The following is a 15,918-nucleotide window of genomic DNA, read 5'->3' on the forward strand; positions in this document are numbered from 1 at the left end:
TATTTTGCAACAAAAGAACACACATTATGACAATAACATTCTGACCATTTTGCATACCTAAGCCAGTGTACACATCTATTGATCTGGAGTTTTTTAATTACACATTCTTAAAGACAAAACATTTTCAAGCTGCGCTCACCCTTTAAGTACAATTGCAAAGATTTTTTTCCACATGGAATAAAAAATATTACAATACATAACGTTGCTAACATAAATTCCCAACAAAAGACCATTCAACAAAAGATTCATTCGTTCCAAGTTTGCTTTGGTACCACAGAAAGTTTTAAAACTTTTAAAATGTCTGTGAGCACAAAAATACATCTTATCTGACCTTCGGTTCCTGTGCAAATATAACATTTTTTCCCTATCTTGAATTGTTAAAATGCAGATGTATTTTGTTTTGGAAAGTGCATTGCATTGCTGAGATAATATGGTTAGACCTTGTGTACATTGCGTTTAAGAATACAGCTGACATCAGAATTGACCTCTACATTTCTGTGATGGCGGACTGCCTGAACAGCCCACACATCCCACAAACCCCTTCATCAAAACATGGCAATAAACAGCCTAACTACAGTAACAGTGAACACTTGTAAAAACATTATTTCTGTGGGGAAACAGGCGAAAAGGCACCAATACTAAAGTTTTCAAACAGCTGTCCACAGGATACACATAGCCAAATTAAAGATATGGGCAATGACGTGATATAGAAGGAGAAAATGGCTGCCTGGCAGACAGTTAGTCAGTGATGGGGAAAACATGATTATTAGGCATCATAAGATATTTAATAACTGTAGCAGTGTGCCATTGTGGTAAGGAGCAGGGCTCCTAATCTAAAGGTAGCCGGTTTGATTCCCAGGTTAGGCGCTACTGCTGTACCCCAGGGCAATGCTCTCAAGCCAAATTGCTTCACTACATATCCAGCAGTATAAATGGATAAAATGTCAATCACAATGAAAAAGACTGCCTGCTAAGGAAATGTAATGTAATGTAAAACCAGCACTGCATAAAACAGCAACCTTTAAGGAATTACATTAGGTATAAAAACAGAACTGTTTTTCATACAAGTTTGTTATGAACAGAACCAAAATGTTTTTGTTCTGTTCTGGGGCCCCTAATAAAGTTTCTTACCAGTCAGAACAAACAAATATCAGAAAACACTATTTGTTAAATGTTTATGTTTTTATGTATATCATGTCTATTTTCTGGTCTATTTTCATGTCTATCTAACAGGGACATGAAATATACAAAAACACATAAATACTGTAAATAAAACTACAGCTGTATCATATATCATACATAAAAGCTACAATAGAAGACAAAACACACTATTAATGTTCTGTGATTCAAAGATCCTATTTCCATGGTAGTGGATCCAAAGGCATAGCAATCCTCAGACCCCCACCCCTGTATGTATATTTCTGTACCAACAACCTGCTTACACATGAATTATCACTAGATGTGACTGTAGTGAATACTTTGAACAAAACAGACATGGCAATGAAATGTATGTTTTGGATTAACATGTACAAGGGCAAAGTGATTATCTGAAATGTTTTTCCTTCCGGATAAAACTGGTGGTGGGAACAGAATCTTTTGCTCCAGACACACAGAGAAATTTGAGATACAGTGCATGTAGTGTAGCAGCTACAGTTATGTCTATAATAATTATTACTGTCAGATATTTGCTTGACACACAGCTTAATCCCAAAATATCTTACAAATCTCAAATTTTTCTGCACATTACCCAATTGTATGGCTAAAATATGTACAAAGAAATTCCCAAGGGTAAAACAACAGTAGCCCATATGGGACTCAAACCAGCATCCCCTCACTTATAGGCTCAGTTTCATTTCCACTGCCCCTGATATCTATGATAGACATGAGCTACTGTGTCAGTGGTTGACCTTCAAAAAGTAGTGTACTCCTAACAGTGTTAAGAAAATCTATACATATTTAAGAACATGTGTGTTCAGCTATGCAGTTTGTCGAGTCTGAATATTGTGAAGCAGGACATATTTCATAAAAGTAATTTTGAATCATTACAAGCAGGAATATTTGGTGCATATATTAAATTGTGATCGAAACTGGCAAGCTACCAGTGGCCACATGATTGGGGCAATTACAGCCAGCATTGCAAAAACACTTTCTCTGTAAGTAATGATACGGCATAACTCACATGATTGCATTTCAGATTGCTATGTCAGCTTTGGTTTTCTATAGAGAGAGGAAATGGCTGATGTAGACGTGGGTGGCACTTGTAGATGAGTTCTTTGAATGACTATAGGCTGCTATGCAGATGAAAGGGCTGGGGATTACAGCCCTGTTGTCAACAACACAGATATTGCACCATGACAGCTGTACTATTCCATTTACCACGTCCCGGCAACCATTACCAGAGGTGTGCCTTTTCCACTTTGTGGGAAAGACACAACGCAACACTTTAAATCTCCCTTCCAGGGACTGTACTTGAAAATAAGGATAAAAAAACTGAGGGGAAAATTAGGTGGCACACTATGTGGCAGTTAATTCTAGTGTGAAGGAAAAACAAACCACTTCTTTTACAACAGACAAGTCTGAACCAGAATTCTCAGACCCAAAACGAAGGCATTTGTGACGAGAGTGGTGACCCCTCTCTCCACCCTTCCAGGTCTCTTGGCCTGTGCTCAGGCAGGCACCCTGTCCTGTTAGAGCGCCTTGAAACACCCTTCTTACTTCGGGATCTCTGGCACCGTTTCCAGGGCTTCCTCCCGAGTTCGGCCCACAGATGTTTTCTGGAGAGAGCACACACATCAAGACAGGGAGTTACTGCCAGACAGCAGCTAAACAAAGACACCAGTGCACAAAAAAGTCACTTTTGTATCTTCCACACATAGAACTGATTCCATGGAGCAGATCATAGCTCCCCTACCCTGGTGTTCTGGGGCACCATCTGGACTTCCAACTATATTAAACACTAACAATTGGGGGGCTTAAATTGGTTAATTTAAGAATGAGTGTGCAACAAAGCAGGTGGCTATGTGTCTAGTGTGAGGAGCACCTACAGACCCTGAAATCCTGTTCAGTTGTGAGAAACCACTCTTCTAAACGTTCAAAGCCACTCAAACAAATGAACCCCCACAGTGAGCTGGGTTTTCAAACAGGAAGAAAGGTTATTGTTTCAGATTTTCTGTATATTGTGTTTTCTATACAAGAGGCGTATATGTTTTTCCCCACATACAACAAACACAGGCTGCAGAACTGAGCCTTTGTGCGTGCACAATGAGTTTCTGAAATAAAGCTCTGAGACCTTGTGAATCGCTTTCACCTAATTTATTGAGGCATGAGCAAAACCAGATCACAGGGCATCCATTTAAAAGTGCACGGCAAGGTTTTTGTTGAAGAGGTACACAGCAGTCGGCTACGGAGTGCAGTCAATGACAGAGCAGGCCAAAATTTTCACAGCTTCTCCCTAGACGAGTGAATACAGACATGGTACCTCTCAAAGTCGCCTTCATGATTTCTACAACAGTGCAAGTGGGCACAGACCTGTGGGTTTAAAGTACATACTTTTGTATTGTAGACATGCTTGTCAAGGCTCTAACCACATGCACGCAGCAGTAGATGTGCATTGGCCTGAAGGCTTTCTAAAAACCTGCTCCTAAGGCACAGAGAAGAACAATATGATGTGTGTAGCAACCTTGTGTTCATTGTCATCTGTGGATGATACCATCCACCACACCCCTGACCTCCTCAAATAACTGTAAATATTTAATCTAAAAAAAATAAAAATCAATTTTGAAGGATCTTGTGCGTATTCCCAGCATCTGAAATAAACAAAATATAGACTTCACGACAGAGAAGACTGAGGAACAAACAGACCTATCTACAACCTTGAAACCTCTACCGATAAGACCGTACAGTAACAGAAGCAATCCAATGGGGACATTCAACATGTTTGTAACAGGCTCATATAAATATATAATTGCTAGCTTTATACGTAATACACCTTTGATGGCTTACGCAATATATAGGATAATTCTGTACATCTGTACATAATTTAACTCATTGCGTACATGAAAAGAGGAAATGAAAACAAACGAACAGAAGAAATAAAGCTGTACATGGCACTGTTTGGTCACAGCTCACGTTCCTGTGAGCCATGGTGAATTGCAACACAGTACGATCTGAACCTCATTTCCATTTGTCATGCGATGCGATGCACACAATGAGAAAAACCTCCAAGAGGAAAATTACAACCCTGATGTCAGTCAGCGGTCAACAGATTCCTAAAAGGGCACAGAAAAAAATAAATAGATATAAAAGGGAAAACAATAAAAAACTGTTGTAAACAAGTTGCTTTTGCTCATTGAAGGTGGATTCACGAGCTGGATGGTTTACCTCATGATTTATACCTGCTCTCAGTACGTCCTCATAAAAAAAGAATCAGTCGACCCTGCAAGGGTTTTTGACTGGGTAACAGTCATGGAAACCTTAGGAATTTGTTTCTACTATGAATTACCAAGTACGAATGACTAATTACCATTCCATTCAAGATATTAAAAAATAAGGAATGAGACCTGTTATAAATATGAGGCAAACCATATCAAACAATGGCTTCTTCAGAACAGCTCCCATTAAAAGTCCAGAGTCAAACCCAGTCCTCAGTAATGACTGACTTTAGAATTAGCATAACATAACATACATGAACAGTATACAGTTGCAGATGGTGGTTGGGGTGTCGGTGTGGGAACAAAACAAAAAAAACCCCACAAATGAGGTGTGTTCCCATATGCAAACAATCATTTACCAACCCTGCCCTTTTCTTCCTCTTAGACCACTGTGGATGGTTGTTTTGAAAAGGTTCTGTACAGCGGAAACCAGCAGTAACGGGTAGTGAGAAGCCTCTTAAGATTGTTTGTGGAATCAAAGCAGATTCGTTTTGGCTACCATATCGTCGTGGTAAAAGCCATTTGACACCATGCGCACATCTGTAATACAGACAAGACGCAGATGATGTAACATTCCAGCTGTGTCCCATTTCAAGACAATTTGTGAAGAAGTGCCAATGTCTCCGTAGTGCCTGTTCTCATAAAAATAGAATGTGAATTAGATGGAGATGCAATAACAAGCCCACGCCACCATGCCACAGACATCCATGTGGGCGTCTTCAGGATCCAATTAACTTCCTGACTTCAGAAATCTGTTTACAGTCTGGACTCACAACTTACAGACTTCCAAGGCTTACAGACTTCCACTAACACTTTTAAAATAATTTGTTTGGATTGTACTGATTAACTCAGCAGACATCATCAAGCATTAATGACTGCAGTTGCTCACCCCTCTAAGTGTAGAAAGCTTTGAGGGTCTCACTTCTACACACTCATGCATATTGGATGAACACTGATTGCCTAACTTGGAGCTGTGCCATGGAGAAATCAGTAAATCGCAGCATCCTTTAACCCGAACTCCAGTGCCTTTCATGCCTCAGACTTAATTTGCATCCCATCAGATAAGATTCACAAATATGAGGCATTCTGTTGCTGACTTTATACAGCAGTAACTATGTCCAGAACTACATAGCAGGGTTTTTATTTTTCCTGAAGCACAGATGCAGTGGATTTCCCATATGTGTAACCACCTTTTACAAGCGCAGTCTAGCACAGTTCAAAGGGAAATGGGGTGCCGCAGTTTCCTAAAGGCAGGGGGTACTGGAATAAGGTTGGGGGCTGGGGTTTTGAGTGGGTTGCAGACAAGGGAATGTCCCACACGACGGAGGATGCCTCAGAGGAAGAGAAAGAAGAGCTTTCCCCGTCCCTCTCTACTCAGATGCGGACACAGTCAGCAGACCCTCCGGGGCTGAAACGGTCGAGCGATTCCTTGGAGAGAGAGACAGACAAAAACATGGCTATCTCCCAGAAGACACACCACGCCTCATTCCGTCCCAACCAAGGCCTCGACTGGCCTCTGTCCTTCTTCTCAGACGCTGAGGCGCAGTGTCATTAAACAAAACCATGTCCAGACATGGTCTGCGCTCGTATCTGGATTACAAGCAGGTGGAAAACTACAGTAACAAGTGTCGAGTTCACATTTGATCACTTTGGTGAATCTGTCAAGAAACCAAGATTGTGAAAAGACATCACCAAGGGTGGGTTCAAAACAGCTCAGCTCTTTTGTTTGGATTTTTTGTTAATGAGCACGAATGTGCATAAAAGCATATTCTCTCTCCACAGTATAAAATAACAAACAGCAAAGCTGTCTAATGCTACTGGTGCAAAATGAGATAAACTTCCTATGAAATGAAGATGGGATGTACTCACAAGATAAATTCGTCAAACAAAACAGGAAGTGGAAAAAAATCACAGCCACTGCTTAATTGCGGATACTTTTTGTTTTGCCCTCTAATGGTACAACTACACTGTACTGCAAGCTTTTCAATGCTGAGGAAGCTTGCTTAGCAAACAAGTTGATGCCTAGATTCCAAAGTTATGCCTTAAGGCCTTGAATGGTAATTTTGGGACCTGAAACTGACACACCTCCATCATTATGGGATCTTTAGTGAGGTTGGCCTTGAACAAAGAAGAGTGAGTAAATTTAGGAAAGGGGTTCCCACAGACCACCGCAGACTTGATTCAGACCAGCCTCACATTACTTCTCATGCATGAGATGATATTTAACTGACTGGAAATTTCAATAATATTCTTATTGTTTAACTTACTCATTAATAATGATATTATCATATCATTGTTTTAACAGCCTCGTTGCTCTAATGTAATAATTACAGGATTGGTTTTGGTTAGAAACAACTGACATTGTATATTCGACTTTTATTCACTTTTTATTTCTGTTTTTTTATTTGTATTGTATTTCTGTTATTTATGTTTATTTAATTTATATATTTTATAACATGTGATCACCATGAGTCAAGAGCGCACAAAAATCACACAGGTACGTGCTTGCAACATTCTGTAGTAACGATAATGGTGCCTAGCCTCACTGAGTGATGTTGCATCGAAGGCTTAAGGGATAACAATGGATTCCAGATACTTAGTGAGTAAGTGGGTTACATCAGACTGTCTTCCGTCCTAGTCAAAAATGAATTGCCAAATGGTGAGTCAGACCCATACTTTTTCCCCCCATCTAAATGGATTTTAAAACTGCATGTGACATTATGACATTAGATCTAAAAAATATTAATAAATAAAGAAAAAAGCTTTTTTTTCATCGATTTTGTGCATGGGTGGATATAGCTTGCAGTTCTCCAATTTGAGAGAGGAAACTGCTGCACAAGCATGTTCTCTGGTACTCACAAACAGATGCTTCCCAACATAGGCTGTAAGGAGTGAGGGGAGAGGAAAGAAGGAGAGAGAGAAAGAAAGAGAGAAAGAAGAGTTCAAGCCACAGACCCACACAGCTGACCAAGCAACGAGGGTGTCACCACTTCAGTGGAATTGATGCTATGCATAAAAAGCCCCTGTTTGCTGTATGGAACAAAAACACAAGAACACATTCCATAGTTTCAATTTTTTCTGCTGAAATTTTGTCCATTTACAAAATAATAACCCATGCCCACGTGTATTCAAATTGTCATATCTTTAAGGAGACAAGGTTGTGTCCTTAAATGAAAACATGGGCAGTGGGATCTGTTTGAGATTCTGCTCCTGTGGGTATGGCTGAACCTGACTGGCTCTCAGGGAGATGCCCCCTATAGCTGTGGCATCTGTGGAGAGTAGAGCAGGCCACCGCTACCATTGCCCAATCCCCTGTGTGCCCCTTTGACTTTTAACTGAATGAACTCTTTCTCCCAAACAACTATAAGTCCAAATATTTCATCTTACATACTACCAGTATGTCCAGCACAAACCATTCTTTTTCAACTGATTAGAGTAAGTGAATGAGCTGAAACACTGACCTGGGGACAAACGACTTCAGTATTGCTCAGGTCTTTCAATTTGTTTGTACACTACACGTTCCAACTGGCCATTTAGTACAATTATCATTTGCATTAGAGATATCATTATTATATATCACACAGCACTGGAATTAGGGGTTATGTAGGTCTTGCAGTGACACAGGCACCCGGTTGCATATTCAAGCGTGAGTTTAGGAACATGCAGGAGTGGGAACAGCAAGAGTGACAGACATGCAAGCCAGCAGCAGATGTGTCCGGGGAGTGAGTCTAACCTCAAAACACAGATGACAGTGATAGCATGCCACAATGAGACTCCAAATCACAAAAATCAACCAATCAAGTGGAGGGTGGAGTGTGGTGAGGGGTGCGCTAGCGCAGAGTTCCGTGATTGATTTTAAATTAAGGTGGTAAATGAGCGAGTTTCATCACACGCCACAACTATCGACACTAACTTGGCTTTGCTCCAGCACTGCCCCCTCTGGCGCCTCAGGGAATTTCGGGGAGGGGCCGAGGGGCAGCCCGGGCCGGTTGCCAGCACTGTAGAGGCGGGGTCGCTTGACCTGGTCATGACTGGACAGGGGGGTGTAACTATTCCGCCGGAGCAGGGCGGGCACAGGGTCCTTCCGGACTTTATCCTGATTGGAGACGGGAGAGACACCAGGAATGTTAGAAGAAGATAGAGAGAAAAAGAGAGAGAGAGGGAGAGGGAGAACACACAGGCGAACTGAGCACTGTGCACGGACCATCCCTAAACCCTGTAAGTGAAGTGGCTTTCTCCAGCTCCAAACACATCAACTGACGCTGAGCGCATCTTCGGGAACAGTAGGGCAAGGTGGCCAATGTGAGTGAGTTTGGTCCATTTCAGACACTGTCATTTAACCTGAGCTGACACTACCAAATCACCACTGATACACCCGAGGGACTTGTTCACACTATGACCAAAACAGGAGCAGAGGTATCAGCCTGATCCTGTTGTGGTCCGCAGCCATGAAGTGGAGGAAGCGCAGAGGACCTGAAGTGGACAGGAAGGTTCTAGAAGTTACAACATGCACCTCCGCAGTGAGCGAACCCAGCATTGAGAGAGAACAAAGAGAGCAGGTCCATCTGGCGTGACATCCAAACATCAGACCAAATTGAGTTTGATGTATGAGCTCAACCTTATCAAGAGAGATATCACAAGTTATTATTCCGTAGTCACTGCTAATTACCAGTACCTTACAGAATATGAAGTAACACCAGAAAGTTAAGACAATCAGGTCCTTGATTTCCTTTGACAGCCTGATGACAGAATGAACAGAATGGAAGACAATACCGCAGTGATAGATCACTCTTGAATTCAACTAAGGGCCTTCAAGTGGTATGCTAGCATGGCTAATATGGAGTTATTGACAGAAACTGTATTAATAGAAAACTCTGCCAAACAGATGGCACACAGACGACAGTAATAAAGTAATAAAATTGCATAATTACAAATTGAAAAAAAAAACAGTAACAGTAAAAACATCAGGTTTTTCCAATGAAAATAAAATAATGCTGCATGTGTCAGAGTAACCAATTTAGCAACCAGCCGAGACAGGCACAAAATAACAGGACAACAAGGAAGAACCAGGAAAAGCTCTCAAATATTGAATGAAACTGACTGCAGGAAACGTAGTATTTTGCTTTGCTTGACATCACCATTGTGTGGGAGTACAGTCACTGGCAAGACATGGTGTTGTGTTCATGATTAGTCTGTGGTATAAATGACTGACATTTAAACAGTCACAAGTTCCAGTGACTAAATGATGACAGAAATACCGCAACGAAATCACTAAAATAAATTACGGGTTACACAATAATAAAAATGATTATGAAACCATGTTAGAAATTCTTAAGACTTACAAACACTCAGAATTTGCCATAATACTGCAGACCATTGCAGGAGTACAGGACCTCTGTTAACACTATAGAATGAAATCACACGTGTGGCTTTTGCATATTTCATTTTGTTTTAATGTCTAGTTGTCTGTTTTCTTTTACATGCTTCAATCGCATTTATAAGTTAATGTTGAATTTGACCTCAGGAAGGGGACAGGGAGTCACTTACCACAGGCCTGTCTCGATGTGTGTTCACTGCCTCAACCTTAAGGTCGAATGTCTCCACATTGCAACCTGTGGGGGACGGTGGACAGGATAGACCGTAGTCACAATAAGAGAACATTCAGTGCCAAGAGATATGACATTACATGTTTCTCCACATGGTAGGAAGGATGTGGGTATTGTACCGTAAGCCACTGGGGTGAGCTTGAGAACCGTGTGCAGAGGGCACTTCAGGTACGGAAGGTCATCTAAGGAAACAGATGGATGACATCATCAGCAGGAAAAAATAATAAATGTCAATTATGGTAATGTGGTTGCTAGTCCACCCCCCCCCCCCCCCCCCCCCCCCGCCTTGAGAAAATTTGCCCCACACTGGCCAATCTCCTGTTTATGGTGAAAATGAATCGGGACCTTGGTCTAATGTCTAATCTATTTAAAAAAAAAAAAAAAAAACCTCCCCAACCACAGACACACAACATCTGCACAGTTTTTGTTTGCAAGTTTAGTTTTTCCATTATTCCAGAGAGAAAGTGTCACCTACTGGCCCACTAATGCTACTTCTAGCAGCAACCTGGTTTTCCATGGAAATCTCCTTTGTAAGTACTAACCAAGCTATACTTGCCTGAAATGATTATTTTCACCAGGCAGGTGAGAGAATTTTCCATCGTATCTTTTGGCAGGAAGTGTGCCCTAAGTCACACCTGCTTGTGTTACTCATTTTAATGCACTGTATTACTGAGGAAAAAGTGACAAGCTTGTGGTTCCAATCACTGAGTAACACCACAACAGATGACCAGAGGCTTCCTGTAAGTTTTTAGGATAAGCCTGGTAAGAAACATCCAGTCACAAAGTGAGTGGACTACACACTGTGGTTTTACAGAACAAACTCTTCCCACAGGCAAAACCACATCCAATGTCTATTTGGAGTAACTGATTCTCCACTTGGGACCTGAACACTGCCAAACATCAGCACTTGATTATGTTGCTGGTTTCCGGGGACAAACACACACAGATACAGTGCTTTACAAACCTCTGAGTCCAACGTGGAGAAAAGAATAACAGGTTTATTTAATTTAATGTGTACAACAGATGCTGTGGAAACTGCTAGACATACTGATTGCATACAGTTGAGATCTATAGGAATACACAGAAGAAACACGAAAACACAAAATGTTGATTGACATTATACATTTATTGCTTGAAAACAATAGAAAAAAAAATAACCAGAACAGTGTGCCTTGTGTCTGTTTTTTTGCATATCTGTTTTTGTGTGGCATGCATGCTTGTGTGTGCATATGTGTGTGAGTGTGTGTATCTGTGTTCTCACACCGTATTTTGTATGTGTGTGTGTGTACCTGCACTCTTGTCCAGGAAGTAGGCTAGTAGGCAGCGCATGACGGCCTGGTGGCAGATGACCAGCACATTGCCTTGCCTCTCTAGCTCCATAATGACAGGCTCCAGCCGCTGCACCAGGTCTTGGTAGGACTACGGAGAGCCAGAGAGGACACATTGAGCCTCGTGCTGTATGCAGAGCCATCAGCTCTTGGGGGGGATTGTTAGTACATAACTTACCTCTCCTCCAGGGTAGCGGTAGTGGTACTTGTCCTGATCCCTCAGAGCAAACTCTTCTGGGTATGAATCCTGGATCATCTCATAGGTCATCTCCTCACACACACCCTGAGACACACACACAAACACACACACACACACACACATACATGCGATCAAAATAAAAATCAACAATAGCTCTCCGCATTCATGGTATATTCTAGCTGAATTTATGGAGCCTAAGAAGACACCTAAAGTTTCATGTGACAGGTGTGAAGGCTGATGGGTCAAAGGTCAGTACTGACAGCATCAATCTCGTTGAGGATCTTCCACTGCTCGTAGGGCACGCCCAGCTCCTCGGCTGTCTGGATGGTCCTCCTCAGCTGGCTGGTCCACACTTTCAAGTCGGGCAGGCGCTGGTCCTCAATAAAACCCTGCAACGCCTGCGAAAACTGAGAGAGGGGGAGAGGGAGAGAGAGGGAGGGAAAATAAAGAGGGAAGGAGGAAAGGAGGAAGCAGTAGAGAGAGAGAGGAAGATGCAGACTTGCATGTCAAATCGGAAAATCCATACTGTAATCCGATATTTCCGACTATTTGCTAACTATTATCTTTTGTTGTTATGCACACAATGGCAAAGGGAAAATTAAATTACTGAGGATTCTTTCATTCTTATGGGCAATGATATTTTAGACGCTCTGTAAATACTTCATATATTCACCATAAACACACAAAGTGCTGCACAACAGAAATTTGACACACACAAGGTTTCCCTTCCATGTTCATACAAATACTCTGGAGTAAATATCATAAAGCCTGAAGCAGAGAATAACAAGGCAGAGGATTACTATGGCCGAGGCAAGAACTCGCATCTTAATTACAGTGGTAAGGGGCAGGGCCACAAGGGTGGTGGTTCGATTCCCATGTGGGCCACTTAATTAAACTGAGGTGTCTCAGTAAATACCTATCCATGTAAGTAAATGCACTGCAAATCATGCAAAATGCTCTGGATTAAAATGTCTGCTAAGTACCTGTGATATAATAAAGCAACATAACTCAACTTGCATGCTTCAACGTGCCACTGGTTATAACAGCAAGGTATAACACACTGACACATGGACAGATGTGGTTTTGGGTTACTGTACGTACTGTTGCTCATGTGGCCTTATTATATGCAAATATTGTACCTTTTGTGGTCTGGATAAGAGTGCCTATCAAATGACTAAATGCAATAATGCAACATAAGAATAGTGGGAGACTGCCCATAGTGTGGATGAAAGTATTGCGCACTCAGAGGTATGGGGTAATGGATGGAACACCCCACCACACCCTTTCTCAGTGGTTTTGGGGTGTTGGGGTGTACCTGCTTGCCCCGGGCGGAGAGCTCGGCGTCGCCCCCGATGCGGCCCTGCACGTTGTGATCACTCTCGCCGTGGCGGCACAGGTAGATGGAGTGGGAGTGCACGTGGATGTTCATGAGGTAGTAGACGATCTTGCTCTGGATGTAGTCCTGCACGCGGTTCACCAGGAAGCGCTGGCCCACGTTGATCACCTTGATGAAGGACATGTCCCTGGAGGGCGGGAGTCGAGCAGAGACCGAGCAGACAGGCATTAACCCATGCGCACATTGAATACTACTATCTCAGGCCATGCTGTACGGATAACAGAAGTGAAGACGAATGATTGTGTCCTTGCATTTTTAATTGATGTCTCAGTAAAAGACATTGTAAAAGAGTGTTCTTTGGAAAGCAAGGGAAGATTTCACACAGATGTCAAGTGCTGTTTTCTCAGCGGTGGTGCAGGGGCTTGAGCTCGGCTTGCATTGGGAGGTTACTGGCAGAAAATTGGTATGCATTCTTCAACACTGATATTTTGACATGACATCAACATAAACACAGCCGTAGTAACACAGATAAGGTGACAAGCCCAGCTGACAAAACATGTTTTTTCAACTGTTCAGTGACATCCTGATTACATTACAGTAATCTTGTGGGAATGTTAGCCAGGGGTGTGATTTGCCAGTTTTCAGTGTGGTCTAACATCAATATCTCCACCTACTGTATTCTTTGTGGTAATGCCCCAAAATAGGATTTCACGAAACAGTTGAATTCAGGTATGACAAAAGATACAGTGCTGAGAGAAAATAAAACATTCTAAAAACACAAAAATACTCATTTATAAATTAGTGAACATAATGAAGAACAAAAATGGTCTCCCACTTGTCATATTCATCGGGATCTAGTGGTTGGTATGTAACTTTGTAGCATTCGATTCTTTTCAGGAAGTCATCCATCACACGCTCCCTGTTTCTCTCTGGATAATCTGGACTGGAAACCTTCACTTCCTGTCCAAGATGAAAGCCAAAAATTAGGAAGCCTTGGTCACATTATCAAAATATGAAACATTTCTGAGAACTGAATGTCAACTGAATAAAAAAAAAAGAGCTAACAAAAATGACGCACTGATTTTTAGTTTAGGAAGTTTCATAAAAATGTGATTGGGAGTTAATTTTATGTTTGGTAATGGATGGTAAAATGACACCACTGGACACAAGAACTTACCAGAATATTAGCAGCAATGACCTCTGGGTCGTCACACACTGACTCCACAAAAAACACCTGGGGAAGTCCTTTTTTATGAGTAACAATCTATGCAATTCAGTATTTCTTTTAATCCCAAAATGTGATCCCCCTAGTTTTACTTAAATAGAAAAGTAATATTCTTTGTGTAAAGCCTCTGTGCAGTAAATGTAAATAGTACATTTTAACTTAATACTTCAGCATAAGATGCAGTGGAACTATTTGTGCAGCTTGTATTGGTTAATTTTTATGATTGCAATAACAGCATATAGGATAATGGCTGATGTGGCCTATTTCATTGATAACAGGCTTGAGGGAAAAATATTTTAATTACATTCAGTATGCTTTTCAGGCATTAGTGGGCAGTGTGCAGTGTTAAGTTTTACCCAGATAACATTGGATGTGTGCTATTTGTTTCTTTACTACTCTGTTCTTTAAAGCTGAGTCACTGTTTAAATATTTTAGCAAAGACCAAAAGTTAGAGAATCTGTGGGAGATACACTTCTGCAAAACTGACTAAATGCTGGACTCTGAGATCATGACCCCCAATATTTATGATTTGAGTCATGCTAAAACTAGTTTTTTCATGCATAAATATTATTGTGGCTTCATAATGTGCTCAGTGGGGACTGAGACTGTGATGTATGACTGATATGTATGTAGATATGTGCATCTTTACCTTGAATGCATTCTCCATTGCAAAACTCAGGATGAGGTCTCTTCTCTCTCTGGTGGTGTTTGTGGCATCAAATACCTAGAAACACAGGTGCATCCATGCATATGCTACAGATAAAAGATGACTCCATCACATTTACAATTATCATATGAATACCATTAAAAAAAACATAATTTATAATTAAATAATTATAATTTTAAAGGAATAAAGGTATAGCCTTTAGGACTTTGTGTATCAATACAGCAGGTGGGACCTGCACAAAACTCTACACCTTCTCCTGGACCTGGCTACAGGTGAGAACGCTACAGAATAACAGAATATTATTTTTCACGTTTCCATTAGTGGACAGTTCCAGGCTGGAGAAGCGCAGATGTAAAAAGAGTGGGGAGAAGAAGAAACTATGCGCCTTACAGCAATCTGTCCCCCCTCCTCTTTCAGGTAGGCCTTGACATCCTGCAGAGCTACCAAAGCGCACTGCCTGTGGAAACCAGAGAGGGAACTGCATGGTGAAATGAGCCATCACAACATCCATAACAGAGCAAGAACAAGCTTTGGCTCAGTTCTGATCAAATACTCACAAATGGCAGCTTCTGCATGGCCTCACATGCTGCCTCCCTGCACTGATGGAAGTGCAGTAGTAACTTTAGCGCCATCTACTGGCTATAAAACAAACGGCTGTCTGTTTACATGGCATGTTGAATAAAGTAGAACTGGAAATGAAAACTGAAGTTTATTCCAAAGGAATTAAAGTAATATGACATGATTTGCTGTACTTGGCACATACACTTCTCAGATTTATGCTGCTGTGGATATTTAACAGAGGTCACTTTACTGAACCCTGGATGTTTCCCTGACATGCCACATCAAACCACTGTTATTGCCATTGCCTTTGACATTGCAGTGTTAGCTAAAAGGGCAAGCAGATCTGTCAGCTGTCCCAGTCCAGAATTAAGAACCTAAACTCTATTAAATACATCAGCATCATAAAACACCTAAAAGCTCCTTTATATATTAATAAAAGACAAAAATCCTGTAATGTAAAAATACTGCTGAATTTACCCACAATAACCAACTGGAATAAAACATGGTACAGCTTCATTGGGTACACCTTAAAACAGGTCAAATGTATCAAATGTATCTGAAAGACC

At 41.3% G+C, this 15,918-nt stretch overlaps 1 protein-coding gene across 3 annotated transcripts in view; it reads right to left on the minus strand.

Moving 5' to 3' along the window:
* Positions 1–2,070: 2,070 nt before the first annotated feature.
* Positions 2,071–15,918, minus strand: part of LOC118781381 (6-phosphofructo-2-kinase/fructose-2,6-bisphosphatase 2-like) — a 22,203-nt gene continuing 8,355 nt past the window's right edge. Inside the window, exons 5-16 of one of the 3 annotated variants that reach the window (XM_036534387.1) lie at positions 15,182–15,248; positions 14,774–14,848; positions 14,077–14,133; positions 13,735–13,859; positions 12,879–13,086; positions 11,824–11,970; positions 11,543–11,647; positions 11,326–11,455; positions 10,156–10,218; positions 9,978–10,042; positions 8,344–8,526; positions 7,157–7,312 (exon numbers count right to left, since the gene is read on the minus strand). In XM_036534387.1, coding sequence (XP_036390280.1) covers positions 7,286–7,312; positions 8,344–8,526; positions 9,978–10,042; positions 10,156–10,218; positions 11,326–11,455; positions 11,543–11,647; positions 11,824–11,970; positions 12,879–13,086; positions 13,735–13,859; positions 14,077–14,133; positions 14,774–14,848; positions 15,182–15,248 — 1,252 coding nt within the window. In that variant the 3' untranslated portion in view covers positions 7,157–7,285. Of the gene's footprint in view, positions 2,775–5,476; positions 5,859–7,156; positions 7,313–8,343; positions 8,527–9,977; positions 10,043–10,155; positions 10,219–11,325; positions 11,456–11,542; positions 11,648–11,823; positions 11,971–12,878; positions 13,087–13,734; positions 13,860–14,076; positions 14,134–14,773; positions 14,849–15,181; positions 15,249–15,918 lie in introns of those variants that run through there. The other 2 variants (XM_036534388.1, XM_036534389.1) reach the window with 2 other exon arrangements.

This window comes from Megalops cyprinoides, chromosome 7 (assembly GCF_013368585.1).
Source record: "Megalops cyprinoides isolate fMegCyp1 chromosome 7, fMegCyp1.pri, whole genome shotgun sequence".
Lineage (NCBI taxonomy): Eukaryota > Metazoa > Chordata > Actinopteri > Elopiformes > Megalopidae > Megalops > Megalops cyprinoides.